This window comes from Mesoplodon mirus (genome assembly GCF_964341445.2).
Source record: "Mesoplodon mirus genome assembly, chromosome: 5".
NCBI lineage: Eukaryota > Metazoa > Chordata > Mammalia > Artiodactyla > Ziphiidae > Mesoplodon > Mesoplodon mirus.
The window spans coordinates 138,721,939-138,744,174 of record NC_138980.1 but is presented as its reverse complement, the minus strand read 5'-3'; the positions used below and the strand labels follow the sequence as shown (position 1 = coordinate 138,744,174).

The 22,236-nt window shown below is 39.2% G+C and overlaps 1 protein-coding gene across 1 annotated transcript in view; it reads left to right on the top strand.

Annotated features, from left to right (window-relative positions):
* Window positions 1-22,236, top strand: part of RAB3C (RAB3C, member RAS oncogene family) — a gene marked incomplete at both ends in the record, with an annotated part of 314,166 nt that overhangs the window by 26,266 nt on the left and 265,664 nt on the right. The window contains one exon of the mRNA XM_082622668.1: window positions 6,677-6,904. Within this exon, the coding sequence (XP_082478794.1) occupies window positions 6,677-6,904 (228 nt within the window). The remainder of the gene's footprint in view (window positions 1-6,676; window positions 6,905-22,236) is intronic.

The window sequence follows — 22,236 nt, the reverse complement described above, 5'->3', positions numbered from 1 at the left end:
CTATATTCATTCTTTTTCTGGTTCTTTTCCCATCTAGCTTATTACAGAATATTGAGTAGAGTTCCCTCTGCTATACAGTAGGTCCTAACCCATTTGGTCCAGATCATGAAGGCACAGTCAGTACACAGACAGAGAAATCAGGATAACAACCTACTGAAAAACAAGGACCTCCCCCTCTACTTTAGCTTCCTCTCAAATACTCTTAATTTCATCCTTAAAATTGGGATAAAGGCTTTGAGTTTTCTGTCTAGTACGGAGGGAGCTTGGAAATGGTCACTCCCATTCTCACAGAAGAAAAAAGCTGAACAAACTGAAAATTAACAACTCTTCTTAGGTCATCAGAGAAGTGGGGTCACGGGAAAGACTGCTGCCCCGCAAATTGGAGAGACAAATAGGCAGACACAGAGAATCACAATTTACTGGAATAGAAACCTTCACGGGGATCAGTACTAGGGTAGGAAAACCTAAATGTAATTGATGAAGAAAATGTAGACTGTAATTGATGAATTGCTGGAGGCTCAGTGTGGACAAGTCTAAGACATAAAACTCCAGAGGACCTCACACTTTTGTGAATATTACCTTCAGGAGGTCTATTATGTTCTCATAGTGAAGGTTGGAGAAGAATCTGCTCATGCTTCTGGCAGGGGCTTGGGGAAGGTAGCCATTCTGAAATACACTCAGCATTCTGTTCCTCTAACAGGGGGTGCTAAGAGTTAGATTCTGATATCTGGGGACAGTGAAAGGATGAGGTGTGATAATATGTGTAAAGCAGAGTACAGTGTCTGTGAGAGCTGTTGTTGCAGTTATTGTACCACTTTCCTGTGCATCAGCCGAGTGCTACCCACATGTACTAAAGAAGCTATGCATGCAGTACAGGTCCAGACGCAGACTGAAAGGAGTTCTGTGAAACTGAGCTTGAGGGATACCCTTAAAACATAGAGCAACGTGCATCTTGGAAGCGTTACCATAATTTGGCATACCATCATATACCTTCTCCAGGAGTCCCACGAAATATAGAACTAAGTCAATCCCTGCTAACATAAAAGGAGACAAAGATGATTTCCAAATGCTGCCCTACTTTCCAGGCCCTTTACTTCAGATGCCAGGGTTAGAGTTTAAGTCTTCTAGTGCCTTGGCTGCTTCCAGTTCTCTGGACAGCATCCTTTCAGCTTGATGGTGATGTGTCCGCAGTGATACAAGTAGTGTTTATTGCTTCCCAGCTGGCTCTTGCCAGAGCAAACAGTAGCAGACACATGGAGAAACTGCTGGCCAGAGACTGCAAAGAGCATCACAATTCCAATCCACCCGGAGAAACAAACAGGGAGACAGGCAACCAAGCACAGACGAGACCTTCACCACGAGAAACCACCAGGGGCCAGATGACATGTCTTTGGAAATCCTATCTTTTCCTTCTTGGTTTTAAAATTTAGTCTTTACTTTTGAGCTCTCAGGAATAACTCCTCTTATTACCTTTTTCTTTTCTTTTCCCCTAGGTAACAACAATTGAGATTTGAAACTACTTTACATATTTCCACACACTTCCCATACATATGTCCCATCCTTACTTTCACTCTTCCAATTTCAAAGAATTGCATTTCATTTTCTGGATAATTTACCCTCGTTCGTCCTCCCACTGACCCTCAGGATGTTATCAGTAATAGTAGATGGAACATAGTACATTTAAAATGACTTCTTTTTGTTTTTCTCATCAGATGCACAGATGGCTTAGTACAGTTTAAATTCTTAAGCACCCAAGGGAATCCCTGCAAATAATTTGCTTTTCTCATTTATTTGGAAAAGCTAATGTCAAAAATTCTGAAGAAGGCTATGGTTATGTGTGTTAGTCAAAGGTAATCTGCTTGGTCCCTGGTCAGTAGGACTTCTGGGGAGACTAGAATTGAAATTAAAAATGACACATCAATTAAATCTATGATCTGTTCACCTGCTACTGAGCCAAGGCACACCTAGAGGGATAGCACAGTGGCTTTGCAAGGCACCAACTCCCAGAGGTTAAGGATTTGCTTCAAACTTGCTGAGTTCCTTAATGACATATTGTAGAGTTCATCCACAGATTTATGTATTCAGCAAGGTAAAAAAAAAAATTGTGATTTGTCTACAAACTGATTAGCATTTTGATTCGCATCTTAAGTGAGAATATGAAATGCATACTGATCAAACTTAGGAATGAGACAAATCTGGAAGGGATAACTAATATTTTTGATGAAAGGACAAAAAGTTATCAAAACAGAATGGAATTGTAAATCAAAACAAACAAAAGGAAATGTAGTAGAGTACATAATAAAGGTTGACACTTCCATTAAAAAAATAAATTGCCGAGGCATAGGAAGGGGTTAGGGGAGACCTATGTTTATAACAGTGAATGTGAAAAAAGTGCTGAGCATTTGAGGAGACCATTGTGAAGTCAGATGTGATAGGATATGAGAATCTCATTTCACTCTGCAACGACCAGATAAATATCTGGAATATTGTGACCAATTGTGGGAGCCATGCATGGGACTTTGACATCTGCAGAGATGTCACCTTTAACCTAGAAGATGTGTGGGATTTTTCAGACATGTCCTGGGTGGAGAAAGGGGCTAAAGCAGTTGAGATTATCCAGGCAGGAGGAGAGAAAGCTATGGAGCTGTGATTGGGAAAGGAGTCAACTCTTTTGATTAATAGGCAGAATCTGGAGCACATGGACAGAAGCTGCAGGGAAGTAGATTTTAACTCAAATCTAAGGAAGAAATTTATAACAATTGCAGTTGTTCAGCAATGAAATAGGCTGCTTCACAGCCTAGCAAACTTTCTGTCACTCATGGTGAAGGGCTGGGCTAGAACACCAATGACAAGAGGGACACTTGGGGATGAGTAGGAAGGAGGGCTTCGCTGAAGAGTCTTTCCCACTCTATGATTCTTTTTTTTAAAATTAATTCAAGATTAATGCAATTTAAAGAGTTTCTTATGTATCTTTTATAAAATCCTGTTTGCTCTCTAGAAGGTTCCTTCATGCCCACTCCTGTTTTCATATTTTCCCATGAAAATTTTGGAGACGTTCACATGACTTAGTATTTAGAACTGTTAGTAAATTTACATAGTGACTGTCTATATGTTCCTTTGACATTCATATGCTGTCAAATTGCTTCATCCTTTTTTTTAATTGGAGTATAATTGATTTACAATATTGTGTTAGTTTCAGGTGTACAGCATAGTGAATCAGTTGTACATATACATATATCCACTCTTTTAGACTCTTTTCCCATATAGGTCATTACATAGTATTGAGTAGAGTTCCCTGTGCTATACAGTAGGTCCTTATTAGTTATCTATTTTATATATAGTACTGTGTATATGTCAATCCCAATCTCCCAATTTACCCCCGCTCCTGGTAACCATAAGATTGTTTTCTACGTCTGTAATTCTATTTCTGTTTTGTAAATAAAAATTGCTTCATTTCTATTCTCAGCAAGATTCGGGAAGTCTACTTCTCCATTCCCTAAGCCAGGATTTATTTCATTATTCTAAAGTTTATGAAACACATATGTTCTGAATACACATCTTTGGGGCTCTCTGTGAATACTTTGGGGGATATAAATCAGGAAATAATTTAAAGAAACCACACATCATCTTCAAGAATAGCAGGTTAGCAAACTCTTCTAATTAATCCCTTGGAGGATCTGGATCCACATATCCACCAGCCTCATGCCCCATCATCCTCGGTGCTCCTACCACCTTCTTTGCTGCTAAAACAGCTGGTATAATCTGTCCTTAAAATTGAACATCTTCTATTTCTCATGCTGGAGAAAACTAATCTCTACAATTACCTTTAAAAAATACATACAATGATGATGTCTATATTTCCACAGGTTTTGGAGTTGGTCTAATTTTGGACTAGGACTTGTGATTGATAGCGCCTTTCTTTATCACGTGTTCTTTCAAGGAAGCCTAGAAATCCACAGGACTCAGAGTCCCACCTCAGGGTAATGGTAGGCTATCAGGCTGAGAAAATGAGCAGCTCTAGGAAACTTGTAAAGTCTATTTTCTAACTGTGGCTTAACTGAACATGCTTAATCCAGAACGTAGTATCTGGGCTGCTTCATATAAAAGATGGTAAAAGATCTTCTTAACAAAGGTCATTTGCAGGCCTGGTTGAACTTAGCACCTCCATAAAGGGGGAATCTTAATTGGTGAAAGGCTTATGTCTATAGGAATAGGAGTGTCAAACGAAATAGTTACCTGGCTTTCTGGGGTGTCAGAGGTCATCAGAGCAAGACATTGTTCAAACTGAGAGTCAAGAATTATCCTATTTTTGTTCTTGGTGGGCTGCTTGTGTTGGGGGAAGTTTACATTAGCACGCAGACTCCAGGGCCAGAAAGGAAAATGATGATATCTGCCTGTTTTACTGGCCCAGTTTTTCCCACTGGCAGACAATCATTACAAGGCATATTTACTGAAGACAGCAATGTGGTTACATGGACTTAAAAAGAGAAATGCTTAAACTTATATTTAATAAGAAATGAAATGAAGTCAGAATGTTTATTGCCCTTAAATTTCATAATATATACAGATTTTCTTTTTGCCTTTATTCTTGCTCATATTATTGTGTTCTCCTACTGGCAGTGAGTATTTGTAGAAAGGGAATACGTTATCCCCCCATCTCCCCTTTTCTTTTTCCCTCAGTTGTCTTACACACACACACACACACACACACACACACACACACACACACCTGATTTCAGCAACCAATGTGGTCTTAGGTGAGACTAGGCACTATATAGTGTTTCTAGCATTCCGCTATCTTCTGGGGCTTTTCTCTTTGCCATACCTCCAAGAGAAATATGTAATTATTAATCAGATTTTATAAGAAATGAAAAAAGACTGTCTAGCCTAGCACTGAGTAATAGAACTTTCTGCAGTTATGACAGTGTCCTGAACCTGTGCTGCCCAGTGTCATAGCCACAAGCCCCATGTGGCTCTTGTGCCCTTGAAATATGGCTAGTGTGAGTGAGGAACGGAATTTTTAATTTTACTTAGTTTAAATATAAACAGGCATATGTGATTAGTGGCTACTGTATTGGACAGCACAGCAATTGGCAAAGAATTCATAGCATCCAAAAAGGTGATCCGGTAAATTCACTAATCACTGGGATTCACTGTTCTAAATGCTTCTTTTCTATATGGAGCCAAATGGTACTTAGAGTAATGCTGCAGCATTTTTGATAGATGTGAAAATGATCATCAAAAAAGATGAGGAAAAATCCATCTAGAGCATTTATAAATAATAGAGATAATTCTCTATTCTTTGCTAGGCGCTTTATATATCTGCTGTACAGATATATCATCTATTATTTTCACAAGTGTTTCAAGTTGGATGATAACTTTTTCCATTTCACAGAAGAGAGGAAACTGAGCTACACCGATTTAAAATAAAAAAGCAAAAGTTCCACAACCAGTAGGTGGTGGAGCCGAGGTTTGAACCCAGGTAGGGACCTTCATTAATGAATCTCACAATGAATATTTCCCACTTCAACTTTAGAGCACGGGTACATATTTCCCTAGTTCTCACTGGGAACCAGGGCTGGGGGGCGGGGAGTAGAAGGCAAGGAATAAAGATACAGACCTACTAGAGAATGGACTTGAGGACATGGGGAGCGGGAAGGGTAAGCTGGGACGAAGTGAGAGAGTGGCATGGATATATATACACTACCAAATGTAAAATAGATAGCTAGTGGGAAGCAGCCATATAACACAGGGAGATCAGCTCGGTGCTTTGTGACCACCTAGAGGGGTAGGGTAGGGAGGGTGGGAGGGAGGGAGATGAAAGAGGGAAGAGATATGGGAACATATGTATATGTATAGCTGATTCACTTTGTTACAAAGCAGAAACTGACACACCATTGTAAAGCAATTATACTCCAATAAAGATGTAAAAAAAAAAAAGGACATGAGTCCTCGCACCACACTGCCTGATTTGAAACCCGCCTCTACTACTTACAAAGTATGTGAAATTGAGCAAATTACTTAGTATCTCTGAGCCTTAATTGTCTCCTTTTAATATGTAAATAATAAAGGTACCCACCTATAGGGTGTGGTGAAGGTTAAGTAAGTTAACAGTTCCTGGCACTTTGTTTGAACCATATGTATTTGTCATTATCATTATTTTTTATTTGAAAGAGATTGGTCATATATGTTAGGATGTTGATTTAAAGTGATATAAATAGATGAAATAGAGATAGGCTTTGGGAGTGCTTCCCTAGAAAATAAGAGAGACTCTTATCATTTAGATGACTCAGGAAGAAACACCCTGCTGTTCAGCCACCTTGGTGTTGCCATCACTGGAATTACAAACTTTCAGAGTCCACATGCCCTGGCCAGCTCCTCATATCTTTGCTTTTCATGTTACATCTCCTTTTGTGTCTTTGATTCCTTCTGAATGCTGAGCAGTGACACACACCAGCACAGCTGGAAAGAGCCGTAAGATTTGCTTTTCTGTCTTCCAGCAGGGAATTATTGCCATGGATACCAGCATCAGAGGAAGGCTGGGGAACTCTCTCAACTTGTCTCCTGAGTGGTCTGACATCTGTTTCTGGCAAGACCAATAATGAGTGTGCTGCTAGCTTCATAGCAAACGGGAGACTGATCCACACCTCTTTTGTTTTGTTTTGTTTTACCACAGATGGCCTCTGCCCAAGATGCCAGGTACGGCCAGAAAGACTCCTCTGATCAGAACTTTGACTACATGTTCAAATTGCTCATCATTGGCAATAGCAGTGTGGGGAAAACATCTTTTCTGTTCCGTTACGCGGATGACTCCTTTACATCTGCATTCGTCAGCACAGTTGGGATTGATTTCAAAGTCAAAACTGTATTCAAAAATGAAAAGAGAATCAAGCTTCAGATTTGGGTAAGTGACTTTGAACTGACGGCATCCTTCAGTCTAGGGCGTTGAACATACAAGTGTGTGAAGGAAACCTTTCTGCCTTGTTCTGTCCCCATGGGGTCTGTAAGCCTCCATTTCCAGGTTCTTTGCCACAGAACATTCTGTTTCAAAGGCAATAGAGTGTTGCCTCTTTAAGGTAGGGAGACTGAATTAAGCCTTATTGTCACTGATGCTTCTTAAGAGTCTTCAGAAGAAAGAAAATCCAAATGTCTCTTTATTGTGGTAAAGAACACTCAACAGAAAGTCTGGCTCTGTCTTTTATGGTCTGTGTGACCCGGAGCAAGTCTCTGAATCCTTCTCTGCCACTTTTCTAACACACAAAATAGGCAAAGTAAATTTAGCCTTTTTAGGTTGCAGGAAGCAGCCTGCCCTGGTCGTTTTAAAGAAGGTAAACAACCAAATATAGAGAAAGCTTAGGTTTAGTCCCTTCATAAAGCCCCAGCTAAAATTTGAAAAGGGTCTATTTAATCTCCACAAACCTTGTGTTTTCAGCTCTAAGAGTTATGTTTACCTACCCAGACAGAACAAAACAAATAGGATATTTATTTTAAATAGGGTTTTCCCCTAAGCAGAAGGTTCTCCAATAAGTTTTGAGACTGTGTGGCTAGCTTTGTGCCTCTCCTCACCCGCTGCAGAAGATCAGAGATTCCTTAACTAAATAGTTGGGATTAATTCAGGAGAATACCAAGTGAGAAACATAAGAAAAAGTGTGTGTGGGTACACGTTCAAGGTAATATAAGAGCTGAAGTAACAAAAAAGATTGGTTATACCAAGAGAGAGTTGTGTAGTAAGCATTTTATGTACATCATGCAATGTATGGGTACAATGGTAGAATGTTTTTACAGTTAGTTTTGGTCCCCTTTCCCTGTCATTTATACCTCTGCCACTCAAATTGATTTGAGCTTTAAAAAGCCATTTCCCAAGAGATGAGGTTTCTGCCTTCTTCTGAGACAATTCTGATGTCTACTACCATTTGGTACTGGTGCCATGGTTGATCTGTAGGACCGACGATAAGCCTGCCTCCTCAAATATGGAAAGCTGAAAGAAAGACAAATCTCAGAGTAAAACATTTAAACTTTTTTTTAAAATAAAAGAGCCCTTAAGATATCATTTTAAATATTCCAGATGTCCGTTCATATCTTAAAGCTCTTAGGAGTAAAATTTAAAGATGCAGGTATATACACAGGTAGGTATCCTCTTAGGCAGCTTACAAGAGATTGTTACTATTTTACTTATTCTAATTCTGGAGTCTTCCAAGTCTAATTAGAACTCAGAAAAGAACTTGGAAAAATAGGCCCAGTCCCCATCGCTGCTCTACTGGTCCCCAAAGACATTTTTGTTGGGAAGGGGGTCCCTCTTTAGATACTTTAGAAACACGCAGCCCTGTTTATACAGACAGAAAGAGCTGTGTTTATTGCTTCACATTCTCTTCCTTTTGAGCTTTAAGCAACCAATTGTCATGTGAAGATAACTTTCATATCCAGGCTTAAGAAAGGTCCCTTAACTCTCAGGGGCTTTGTTGAATTGAAAATTAAATTAATTTGGTAACTACACATCTCCTACCTCTGCAACCATGTTCTTTCTGTTAATATCAAAGAAGTGTCATTCCTCTGGCTGACAGCTCCTGCCATATGTCTTAGGGATGTTTAAAGGTGGTTGTTGTGATTGTTTAGGTAAAACATCAACATGGTGTATAAATTCAATCCTATAATCTCTAGCAATTTCTCAATTTAGGTTTTTGACAGAAATGCTTTGTAGAGGTATAAAATCATTTGCCCTTAATGTAAAACAGAAAAAGTTCAAATAATATACTTTTTTTGAGAATTATATTGTCATACTTACAAAAATATTTTTTTTCAAAACCCTCAGTGCTAGTACCAGGCCACAGCTCATTCCTGTACTTTTCTTGGACCCTGAAGTTCAGTTACTTCTGTCCAGGTCTTACTTCTGCGTGAAAGTTGCTCTTCTCTGAGCCAAGCAAATCCCAACTCAGGTCTCTGGGCTGCTTCTCCTCTAATACCTCCTCATGCTTCTCAATTTCCATAACTTCACTCAAAAGCCTGGAACATATAAATCTGTCTCTAATCATCCATAATCCACCATTTTCCCAAAACCTCCAACTCTCTTCACAGCTCCGTCCAGCCTGGGACCTCCTTCCAGGGTTTTCATTCTCCCATTCTGTGGATACTCACACTCCCTTCAGGGGTCAGCCACTCAGGAACCCTTCACCCAGACCTTCCTCAGTCACAACGGTAGTCTGATGGCCACTGTTTTCTTTGCAATCAAAACAATCTTATTTCTTCCTCTTAGGGATACTGGGAGCTCTTAATGTACCTGTGATTCTAGGGGTATGAAAATGGATTTTACACTACCGTATACCAACTGGTCTACTATATTGTGAACCATTCAAAAGCAGTACTCTGCAAAGATTTTGTGCTCATTGAACTTGTAGTATAGTTGGAGAAAGAAATGAATGCTCACGGAGTAACTATATATGTATGTCTATAAGCAAATATTAAATTGTGTAAATATTATATGTAGCTAACAGTTATTGAACATAGAACTATGCCAAGCATCATCTATACCTTATTTCTAATTTCCACAAAACCCAACTTTGTATTTATTATTATTCCTATTTTATCCGAGAAACCTGAAAGTCGGACAAATTAAATAGCTCATCCAGGGTCATATGTGGCAAGAGGCTGGTTCCAGGCTAGGTCTATCAGATTCTAATGCTTTGGTTTGTTTGCCTTCACTGTGCTGCCCTAATTAAGAAGTCTTCTTGAATATGGTCGTGCTTTTGTGAAGATGGTGATCTTAGGCAATGTATCCTGGGATGCTGAAGATGTTTTTAAAAGAGTCTGACCATCCCGATGAACTGAGTCATGCAGGGGGAGACAGGATAAGGAGCAACAGGGTGGTTGCCTAAGTCTAGACATTCCTACAATAATTTTAGGGGTTCTTGCTTTATGCCATAATGTAAGTATACTAGAAAATATTTAGTTGTGTACAGCTTTTTTTGTTTATGACGTAACAAATTATTTATTTGGGACTATCTGGCACTGATGGTTTGCCGTCTCGTATTTAAATAACTGAACGTGAACTGTTTTTTCCAGCTTATAGTATCTTTATGCACTTATATTAATGTGTAACGAATTCATTAAGGTATCCACAGCTATCTTAGCCTATACTATGATCTGTTTCTACTTGCAACACTTCTGACACCAAATGCTGGGGTTTTCCAGACCAAGCAATTCTTCATTGCTATGCAGACACCAAATGGGTGTCCTGTAATTTAATACAGTGTTGACACTAACTACCCAGAGTTAGCACAGATCCCACAGGTAAAGGGCTCCATTCCATAAGCCTATCCCTCCTCTCCCCACCCCACTCAGATACCAATCACAAATCTGGGTGCCCTGTGCTTTTGACCTACAGGCTATAAACTCGCAGGTCCCACAGTCCCACCCCTCAGGGTTGATAAATTGCTAGAAGAGCTCACAGAATTCAGGAAGAGTTTACTTACTATTACCGGTTTATTATAAGGGATACAACTCAGGAACAACCAGATAGAAGAGAAGCATAGGGCAAATTGTTGTGGGGATGGGTGGGAGCAGCTTTCATGCAGTCTCCGTGGTGTCACCCTCCCAGCACTGTGATATATTCACCAACCCCAAAGCTCTCCAAACCTCACTCTTTCAGATGCTTATGGAGCTCCCGTTACATAGGCACAATTGATGAAATCCTTGACCATTGGTGATTAACTCAGTCTTCGGCCCCTCTCCCCTCCCAGAGGTTGGGGTAGGGCTGAAAGCTCCAACCTTTTGATCACATGGTTTGTTCTTCTAACAATCATCCCCTATTCTTTTTTTATTTTATTTTATATTGGAGTATAGTTGATTTACGATGTTGTAATCAGCCCCCATTTTGAAGCTATGTAGGGGCTAACCAAGAGTCACCTCATTAGCATGAACTCTGGTATGGCTGAAAGGGGCTTATTATGAATAACAAAAGATGATCCTTTTTCTCCCATCTCTTAGGAAATTCCAAGGGTTGTAGAAGCTCTTTGTCAGGAACCAGGAGGAAGACCAAATATGTATTCCTTGGTCTATCACACTATTATATATTTCAAAGGAAGAGAAGCAAAATTGTTTCATAGTGATGCAAACTGTCATGGATTAGTCCAATGCATTTTTACCTTTACCAAGACAGGTTACAGATCTTAACATGAGTCTGATGACTCTATTTTAAACTGCCCGTACATAGAACTGTTTCCAGGTTAAGAAATGAAGATATATATATAGTGGGCTAAGGGATTTGACCTTACCTTACAGTTAGTGCCAGAGTAGAGTCTAAAATCCAGGTCTCCTGCTAGCTAAGCCAGTCCAGTTGCTAGTACACCAAGTTCACGCTCAAGGTAAGTGCTGTGTTATGACAATTGGGATAAATCTCCTACCTGGTTGCCAGTGTTGCCATCAGGCATAGGAACATCAAACTTGAAGCCAGATTTCAAGTAGTATTTCTAAAAGGTCAGGAAGAAAGAACCTGGGTGGAAAGACTGCCCAGTTTTTCTACTTGATGGGTTGTTTTTGCATATGCTGTGGGGGAAGCTTCTGAGACCACAAACTGTATTACTGGATTTTTAACAGTCCACATTTAAAGAAAGCTTTTAACGGCTACTACAAATCATCGACATTTCTTTCTGGCTGTGTTACGCCTCCTCTCTGTGGAAGTTCACTCCTGCCTTGGAATAAACTTGTCTAGAGAAATGACATCGTTCATTTGTACTTAGTTACAAACCTTATTTTCCTTTAATATATTTATGAACCCCTCTGTCCTTCACTACATTAACATTTCTTATTGCACTTTTATTTTATTATCATTTTTATGATTCTCAAGTCAAAAATTTTCAAAATTCTGAGGTTTCAAGTATTACAGGTGGTTCTTTCGTTTTCTGTGTCTAATGCTGTTAAGAATATATTGGAGAAAAATCTAGCATGGGTTTTTCACTTTACTTAGAGAAAAATACTTCACAGCTGGAGTCTGTAATATTTTGCTTCGAATTTAAAAGTAGTTTAGCTTTGGGAAAGGCTATGTAGAGTGGATTTCCTCCCAATAAGAAGATTGAAAAATAATATAGCATCCATTACTAAGAATATCTCAGTACTGTATTTATTTTCAGTGTCTAGATTACTACTCTATGAACTATGAGGCCTATAGCAATCTGTAAAGAGTACCAGTAATTCTTGAAACTAGACTGTGTAGAGAGCCAGGTTTGACAGTGTGGTTCCCCTGAATAAAAGGCAACTTCCTTTATGTAAAGAAAGCACATGGACAGAGTGAAGTAAGTCAGAAAGAGAAAAACAAATACCGTATGCTAACACATATATATGGAATCTAAGAAAAAAAAAATTTGGTCATGAAGGACCTAGGGGCAGGATGGGAATAAAGACACAGACCTACTAGAGAATGGACTTGAGGACACGGGGAGGGGGAAGGGTAAGCTGGGACAAAGTGAGAGAGTGGCATGGACATATGTACACTACCAAATGTAAAATAGCTAGTGGGAAGCAGCCGCATAGCACAGGGAGATCAGCTCGGTGCTTTGTGACCACCTAGAGGGGTGGGATAGAGAGGGTGGGAGGGAGGGAGACACAAGAAGGAAGAGATATGGGGATATATGTATACGTATAGCTGATTCACTTTGTTATAAAGCAGAAACTAACACAACATTGTAAAGCAATTATAGTCCAAGAAAGATGTTTAAAAAAAGAAAGAAAGACAGCACATGGGTCTCCTTTTTCAGTTGGGTCTACATTGTCCAAGTCCAAAAATCAAGGTTGACTCTAATTAATGAAAGACTTAGCTTGAAAATTTTGTAGCTTAATTAGAGAATATAGGTTTAAAGTGAGCAGAGGGCAGGTAGGCAGAGGAGATCACTGTTTCCTTAGGAATTAGAACTAGCATTTTATCATTTTTGCATTCTCTTTTTCCCACCCTCACCTTTCACCACTCCTTGTCTTTTCTCTCCCTCCTTCCCCTTTCCCCCTCTCCTTCCCACCTTCATTTCTGAGCCCTGGCCAGCCTGAGTTAATAAGAAACGTCCTCAGTGTGTTCAGAGGTCAGGGCTGCCGCATACAGGATGCACATGTTGTGCACTGGACAAAGACACCAACCAGGGGTCAAGTGGGGCTGTTCTCCAGCCAGAGCGCCACATACTAAGCTGTGCTCAGTTCCAGGAAGGGGTGCCTTTTCTTTTTCACAAAGGTGTCATCTGCTGTCAAGCACGTGCTTCTGGTCCACGTGTAACCAAAGGGAATTCTGATTCCCATACAGCAACCATATACATAGGCAATAGCTATATCACAATCTTATGCAGGAGATGGATGAGTAAACTGAGAGAATACAAGCCCTGCTTCCCCAGCCCAGTCCTGGAGGAAGACGGTATTTTAAAGTATAGGTTTTATTGTTATTTAGGTGTGGCGAGGCCCACAGGTCAGGAGACAACTGCCATTGAAATAGTAGTTCGTTATGCTCACAGATTTTAAGAGAAAGACACATGGGCTCGGGGAGGGGAGAACTTGGAGTGAGGGGAATCCCCTGTGGGGGTCAGGAGGCAGAAGGAGGGGCGGGAGGAATGTGACAAGAGCCTCTATTGTGGTTTCTGTATAAGGAATGGGCCAGGCAGGGTAAACAGGCTTAGGACTGGCTAGTTTGAATACCTGCAGCAGACCCTGGGGCATAGAGACTTCCCTAAGTTGTCAGGTGCCTGGGGTAATTATGGCAGGTGGATAGTGGCTCATAGTGTGAGAGCCCAAGATGGAGCAAGCCCTATGAGCTCTGTATTGGTGGTTTGCATTTGACAAGTGAGCTTCAGTGAGTTGTTTAGTGTCTTTAAGAATTGACTAACTCAGGGTAGGGCAGTCTCTCCAGGATCCATAAGGCCCCAGCTGTCAAAGCATCTGAATACAGAAAGTAAAAGACATGCTTAATACAAAAGGCAGGTTCTTGGAGTCCCAGGGGTGGCTTCTGTCATTGATTCCACTCTGACAAATGCTTATGATTTCAACCATTCTCACCACAGACTCAGTGCATTTCTGGGTCTCAGTATTTAGAGACCTCAAACATTGGGGTCAGGAAAAGATCTTTCAGATTTTCTAGCCCAAGCCCTCATTTGATGATACAACTGATAATAGCATCACTTAATGAACCCAGTGTTGACCCATAAAATAAGCATTTTATGTTTATATGCATTTTTAGAATTTATTTTTTGCCAAACCCCATGAAGGAAGGTGGTATCATTAGCCCCATTTTATAGATGAGGAAACAGAGAATCAGAAAAATAAGGGGATTTGCCCAAGGTCCTATCTAGGATATGTCAGAAGCAGGATTCGAACCAGGGGATTGAAATCAAAGCCCATGTACTTGACCACATTTGTAAATGAGGTAAAAGGAGGCCAAGTGATCTGTCGGAGATCTTCAGGGGATCCAATCTGTAAACCTACATATCTTTTTTATTAATAATTTTTATTTTATATTGGAATATAGTTGATTTACAATGTTGTGTTAGTTTCAGGTGTACAGCAAAGTGGTTCAGTTATACATATACATCTATCTATTCTTTTTTAGATTCTTTTCCCATTTAGGTTATTACAGAATATTGAGTAGAGTTCCTTGTGCTCTACAATAGGTCCTTGTTGATTATTTTATATATAGTAGTGTGTGCATGTTAATCCAAAACTCCTAATTTATTCCTTCCCTTCCCCACACCTTATCCCTTAGGTAACCTTAAGTTTTTTTTCTAAGTCTGTGAGTCTGTTTCCATTTTGTAAATAAGTTCATTTGTATATTTTTTTTTAGATTCCGCATATAAGTGACATCGTAGGATATTGGTCTTTCTCTGTCTGACATTCTTCACTTAGTATGATAAGCTCCAGGTTCATCCATGTTGCTGCAAATGACATTATTTCATTCCTTTTAATGGCTGAGTAATATTCCATTGTATATATGTATCACATCTTCTTTATCCATTCATCCATTGCTGGACATTTAGGTTGAGTCCATGCCTTGGCTATGGTAATTAGTGCTGCAATGAACATTGGGATGCATGTATCTTTTTAAATTACGGTTTTCTTCAGATATATTCCGAGGAGTGGGATTGCTGGGTCTTATGGTAGCTCTATTTTTAATTTTTTAAGGAACCTCCATACTGTTCTCCATAGTGGTTGTACCAATTTACATTCCCACCAGCAGTGCAGGAGGGTTCCCTTTTCTCCACACCCTCTCCAGCATTTGTTGCTTGTAGACTTTTTGATGATGGCCATTCTGACTGGTGTGAGGTGATACCTCACTGTAGTGTTGATTTGCATTTTTCTAATACTTAGCGATGTTGAACATCTTTTCATGTGCCTCTTGGCCAACTGTATGTCTTCTTTGGAGAATGTCTATTTAGAATTTCTGCCCATTTTTTGATTGGGTTGTTTGTTTTTTTGATATTGAGCCATTTGAGCTGTTTATAAATTTTGGAGATTAATTCCTTGCTATTCACTTCATTTGCAAATATTTTTTCCCATTCTGTGGCTTCTCTTTTTGTTTTGTTTATGCTTTCCTTTGCTATGTAAAAGCTTTTGAGTTTAATTAGGTCAGATTTGTTTATTTTTGTTTTTATTTCCATTACTTAGAAGACAAATTTTAAAAGATTTTGCTTTGATTTATGTCAAAGAGTGTTCTTCCTATGTTTTCCTCTAAGGGTTTTATAGTATCCGGTCTTACATTTAGGTCTTTAATCCATTTTGAGTTTATTTTTGTGTATGGCATTAAAGAATGTTCTAATTTCATTTTTTTACATGTAGCTGTCCACTTTTCCTAGAACCATTTATTGAAGAGACTGTCTTTTCTCCATTGTGTAGTCTTGCCTCCTGTGTTGTAGATCAATTAACCATAGGTGTGTGCGTTTATTTCTGGACTTTCTATCCTGTTCCACTGATCTATATTTCTGTTTTTGTGCCAGTGTTATACTGCTTTGATTACTGTAGCTTTATAGGATAGTTTGAAGGCAGGAAGCCTGATTCTTCCATCTGTTTTTCTTTCTGAAGATTGCTTTGGTTATTCAGGGTCTTTTGTGTCTCCATACACATTTTAAGATGTTTGATCTAGTTCTGTAAAAAATGCCATTGGTAATTTGGGATTGCATTGAATCTGTAGGTTGCCTTGTGTGGCACAGTCATTTTGACAATAATGATTCTTCCAATCCAAGAGCATGGTATATCTTTCCATCTGTTTGTGTCATTTTTGATTCCTTTCATTAGCATCTTACAGTTTTTGGAGTGTAGGTCTTTTGCCTCCTTAGGTAGGTTTATTCCTAGGTATTTTATTGTTTTTGATGTGATGGTAAATGGGATTGTTCCCTTAGTTTCTCTTTCTGATCTTTCATTGTTAGTGTATAGAAATGCAATAGATTTGTGTGTATTACTTTTGTATCCTGCAACTTTACCAAATTCATTTTTGAGCTCTAGTAGTTTTCTGGTAACATCTTTAGGATTTTTTATATATAGTGTCATGTCATCTGCAAACAGTGACAATTTTACTTCTTCTTTTCCCGTTTGGATTCCTTTTATTTCTTTTTATTCTCTGATAGCTGTGGCTAGGACTTCCAAAACTATGTTAAATAAAAATGGCAACAGTGGACATCCTTGTCTTGTTCCTGATCTTAGTGGAAATGCTTTCAGTTTTTCACCATTGAGAGTGATGTTAGCTGTGGGTTTGTCATATATGGCCTTTATGTTGAGGTAAGCTTCCTCTATGCCACTTTCTGGAGAGTTTTTATTATAATTGGGTGTTGAATATTGTAAAGCTTTTTCCACATCTATTGAGATGACCATATGATTTTTACTTTTCAATTTGTTGATGCAGTGTATCACATTGATTGATGTGCAGATATTGAAGAATCCTTGCATCCCTGTGGTGAATCCCACTTGATCATGGTATATGATCCTTTTACTATATTGTTGGATGCAGTTTGCTAGTATTTTGTTGAGGATTTTGGTGTCTATGTTCATCAATGATATTGGTTTGTAATTTTCTTTTTTTTTGGTATCTTTGTCTGGTTTTGGTATCAGGGTGCTGCTGGCCTCATGGAATGAGTGTGGGAGTGTTCCTTCCTCTCCAATTTTTTGGAAGAGTTTCAGAAGGATAGGTGTTAGTTCTTCTCTAAATGTTTGATAGAATTTGCCTGTGAAACCATCAGGTCTTGGACTTTTGTTTGTTGGGAGTTTTTAAATCACAGTCTCAATTTCAGTACTTGTGATTGGTCCGTTCATATTTTCTATTTCTTGCTGGTTCAGTCTTGGGAGATTGTACCTTTCTAAGAATTTGTCCATTTCTTCTAGGTTGTACATTTTATTGGCATATAATTGCTTGTAGTAGTCTCTTATGATCCTTTGTATTTCTATGGTGTCCATTGTAACGTCTCCTTTGTCATTTCTAATTTTGTTGATTTGAGCCCTCTCTTTTTTTTTCTTGATGAGTCTGGCTAGAGGTTTATCAATTTTGTTTATCTTTTCAAAGGACCAGCTTTTAGTTTCATTGATCTTTTCTATTGTTTTCCTCATCTCTCTTTCATTTATTTCTGCCCTGATCTGTATGATTTCTTTCCTTCTACTAAATTTGGGTTTTATTTGCTCTTCTCTCTTTAGTTGCTTTAGGTGTAGGGTTAGGTTGTTTATTTGAGATTTTTCTTGTTTCCTGAGGTATGATTGTACTGCTGAAAACTTCCCTCTTAGAACTGCTTTTGCTGCATCTGATAGGTTTTGAATCATCATGTTTTCATTTTCATTTATGTCTAGGTATTTTTTTTTTTACTTTCCTTTTTGATTTCTTCAGTGATCCATTGGCTGTTTAGTAGCCTATTGTTTAGCCTCCACATGTTTGTGTTTTTTACAATTTTTTTCCTTATATTTGATTTCTAATCTCATAGCATTGCGGTTGGAAAAGATGCTTGGTATGATTTCAGGTTTCTTAAATTTGCTGAGCCTTGCTTTGTGGCCCAAGATGTGATCTATCCTGGAGAATGTTCTATGTGCACTTGAGAAGAATGTGTATTCTGCTGCTTTTGGATGGAATACTCTATATAAATATCAATTAAGGCCACCTGATCTAATGTGTCATGTTTCCTTATTGATTTTCTGTCTTGATGGTCTGTTCATTGATATAAGTGGAGTGTTAAAATCCACCACTATTATTGTGTTACTGTTGATTTCTCCTTTTATGGCTGTTAGCATTTGCCTTATATATTGAGTTGCTTTTTGTTGGGTGCATATATATATATATTTTTTGAATTTTTGTATTTTTTTTTTTATACAGCATGTTCTTATTAGTTATCCATTTTATACACATTAGTGTATATATATCAATCCCAAACTCCAAATTCATCACACCACCACCCCTCGGATGCATATATATTTACAATTGTTGTATCTTCTTTGATCCGTTGATCATTATGTAGTGTCCTTCTTTGTCTCATAACAGCCTTTATTTTCAAGTCTGTTTTGTCTGATATGAGTGTCACTACTCCACCTTTCTTTTGATTTCTATTTGTATGTGTCCCTAGATCTGAAATGGGTCTCTTGTAGACAACATATATACAGGTCATGTTTTTATATCCATTTAACCAGTCTATGTCTTTTGATTGGAGCATTTAATCTGGTTACATTTAAGGTAATTAATGGTATGTATGTTCTAATTGCCATTTTGTTAATTGTTTTGGATTTGTTTTTGTAAGTCATTTCTTCTTCCCTTCCTCTTTTGTTCTCTCCTCTTGTGATTAGATGACTAACTTTAGTGTTGTGTTTGGATTCCTTTTTCTTTTGCTGTGTGTATCTATTGTAGATTTTCACTTTGTGGTAACCATGAGGATTTGATATAGTAGACTATATGTATACACAAGACTGTTTTAAGTTTCTGGTCTTTTCATTTCAAATACATTTCCAATATCCTGCATTTGTACTCTCCTCATGATTGCTGATTTTGATATCATATTTCTGTGTGGATTATTTCCTACCTTTACTGTATGTGTGCTTTTACTGGTCAGCTTTCCCATTTGTAAATTTCTTGTTTCTTGTTATGTCTTTTTCTTCTCTGCCTAGAGAAGTTCCTTTAGCATTTGTTGTAAAGGTGGTTTGATGGCGCTGAGATCTCTTAGCTTTTGTTTATCTGTAAAGCTTTTGATTTCTCCATTGAATCTGAATGAGAGCCTTGCTGGCTAGAGTATTCTTGGTTCTAGGTCTTTCCCTTTCATCACTTTAAATATATCATGCCACTCCCTTCTGGCCTGAAGAGTTTCTGCCGAAAAATTAGTTGATAACCTCCTGGGGATTCCCTTCTATGTTGTTTGTTGCTTTTCTCTTGTTGCTTTTGATATTTTCTCTTTGTCTTTAATTTTTGCCAATTTGATTAATATGTGTCTCAGTGTTCCTCCTTGGGTTTATCCTGTATGGGACTCTCTGCTCTTCCTGGACTTGAGTGAGCGTTTCCTTTCTCATGTTAGGGAAGCTTTGCACTATTATCTCTTCAAATATTTTCTCAGGCCTTTTCTCTCACTTTTCTCCCTCTGTGACCCCTATAATGTTAATGTTCACATGTTTAATGTTCCAGAGTTTTCTTAAACTGTCCTTATTTCTTTTCATTCTTTTTTCTTTATTCTCTTCTGTGGCATTGATTTCTACCATTCTGTCTTCCAGCTCCTTCTTTTGCCTCATTTATTCTGCTATTGATTCCTTCTAGTGTACTTTTCATTTCAGTTATTGTATTGTTCATCTCTGTGTGTCTATATTTTATATCATCTAGGTCTTTTTTAAACATTTCCTGTATCTTCTTGGTCTGTGCCTCCATTCTTTTTCCTAGATCTTGGATCAACTTAACTATCATTACTCTGAATTCTTTTTCAGGTAGATTGCCTGTCTCCACTTCACTTAGTTGTTCTTCTGGGGTTTTATCTTGTTCCTTTGTCTGGAACATATTCCTCTGCCATCTCATTTTGTCTAACTTTCTATGATTGCAGTTTCTGTTTTGCAGGCTACAGGGTTGTAGTTCCTCTTGCTTCTGTTGTGTGGCCCCTTGTGGGTGAGACTGGTCTAAGAGGTTTGTACAGGCTTCCTTGTGGGAGGGACTGGTGCCTGCCCACTGGTGGGTGGAGCTGGGTCTTGTCCCTCTGGTGGGCAAGGCCGTATCAAGAGGTGTGTTTAGAGGTGGCTGGGGGCTCAGGAAGATTTTAGGCAGCCTGCCTGCTTATGGGTGGGGCTTTGTTCCTGCCTTGTTGGTTGTTTGGCCTGAGGCATCCCAGCGCTGGAGCTACAGGTTGTTGGGTGGTGCCAGGTCTTTGTGTCAAAATGACAGCCTCAAATATGCCAATGAGTACTCCGTAGTACCTCTGTCACCAGTGTCCTTGTCCCCATAGTGAGCCACAGCTGCTCCCTACCTCCCTAGCAGACCCTCCAAGACCTGTAGGTTGGTCTGGCCCAGGCTCCTATGAAGTCACTGCTCTTTTTCTGGGTCCTGGTGTGCACGATACCTTGTGTGCATGCTCCAAGTGTGAAGTTTCTGTTTCCCCCAGTCCTGTGGGGTTCCTGCAATCAAGCCCCACTGGCCTTCAAAGCCAAATTCTCTGGGGACTTCTCCTCCTGATGCCACACCTCCAGGCTGAAGAGCCACATCTGGGGCTCAGAACTCTCACTCCCGTGGGAGAACCTCTGCAATATAATTATTTTCCAGTTTGTGGGTTGCCCACCTGCAGGGTATGGAATTTGATTTTATTGCGAATGCGCCCCTTCTTCCATCTTGTTGTGGCTTCTTCTTTGCCTTTGGATGGAGAATATTACTTTTGTTAAGTTCAAGTCTTTTTTGTTGATGGCTGTTCAGCTGTTAGTTGTGATTTTGGTGTTTTCGTTAGAGGAGGTGAGCTCAAGTCCTTCTACTTCTCCATCTTGTCTCCAATTCCCTGTAATCCTACATATCTTAATCCCAGCAAGTACCCTTTCCACACTAAGTAATTGCTTGACAACTTTCTATATTCCCTTTTTACCTGTTCCGAGAAATTATTTATAGGTACAGAAAGGAATCAGTTATTTTGCTTGAAGTTTACTATCTGCCAGCATGAACAGGTTGTGCATTATCTGTTATGTGTTTAAAACACATAGATCTGCACAATAGGAGGGACTGGAACATATTCCATTCACTTCTTGCTCATTTCTGGAATGCCTGTTTCCACTGCTGGGGAGTGTGTGTAGAAAGAAGAGTATTTGGAAAGAAGCATCTGAGTAAATGGAATGAATACCTGCTGGAAAATAGTGCTGACTGTAATCTTTGCATTTGGTGCTCACTTAGCCTAGTCACTCTGCCCATTGATTTCAGGATGGTGTTCAACCCTCTAGTCCGTGGATAAGGAACCAACATTTTCTGCCCAGGAGAATCCTTAAGAGAACCACAGAAGCCAGTGACAGCTGCTAAGACCATTCCTGGTGCTGTCATTTATATGGTCTTTTCCTCCCATCACATTTCTTCTAACTTAGCATCTGCTTTTCCTGGGATATTGAGAAAGGCAAGCTTTAGTTTCACTCCTGACAAGAAGTTGATACTGTGTGCAAAATGTCAAGATGCAAACATTCACTTAGTCAGACAGCTACAAGTGGTGACTCCTGCATCCTGCTGTGTTTAAACAACTCTTCTGAGCATTGACAAAATACAAAGGATGGTACAGACCTTGTTGCTGGCCTAATAGAGCTTACCAGCCATGTAGGAAGACATGAAAACAAACATGCAAGAAAAGATCACCCCACGGATCAGTAAGTGTTTTGCCACCAAGGGGCAGAGTGGCTCAGTGGCACAGGCGGGACTCTGTGGCTCAAATACTGACCCTGATCTCATTAGCTATGTGACCTCAAGCCCAGACTTCCCTATGTTTCCATTTACTTATTTGTGAAACAAGAGAAGATAACACCTACCCCTTAGCTGCTAAGTATTTGCTATAATAAATACTTATACCTAGTTCAATACTAGGTGCAAAACTAACAATAAATGTTAGCTTTCTTCTTTTGTAAACAGTGTACCAACCTTCAGACTTCTGTACCCAATCAAGTAATTTAATCAAACCAAATATTTGTTGGGTGCCTACTATGTACCAGGCACTGTGCTAGGTGCTGGGATGCAATAGTGAAGGATGCACAGGGTTGGCCATTAGGAGACAACCATCTGATGGGGCAGTGATGAGAGGAGAGAGAATTCATCTTCTATAATAAGTTCCC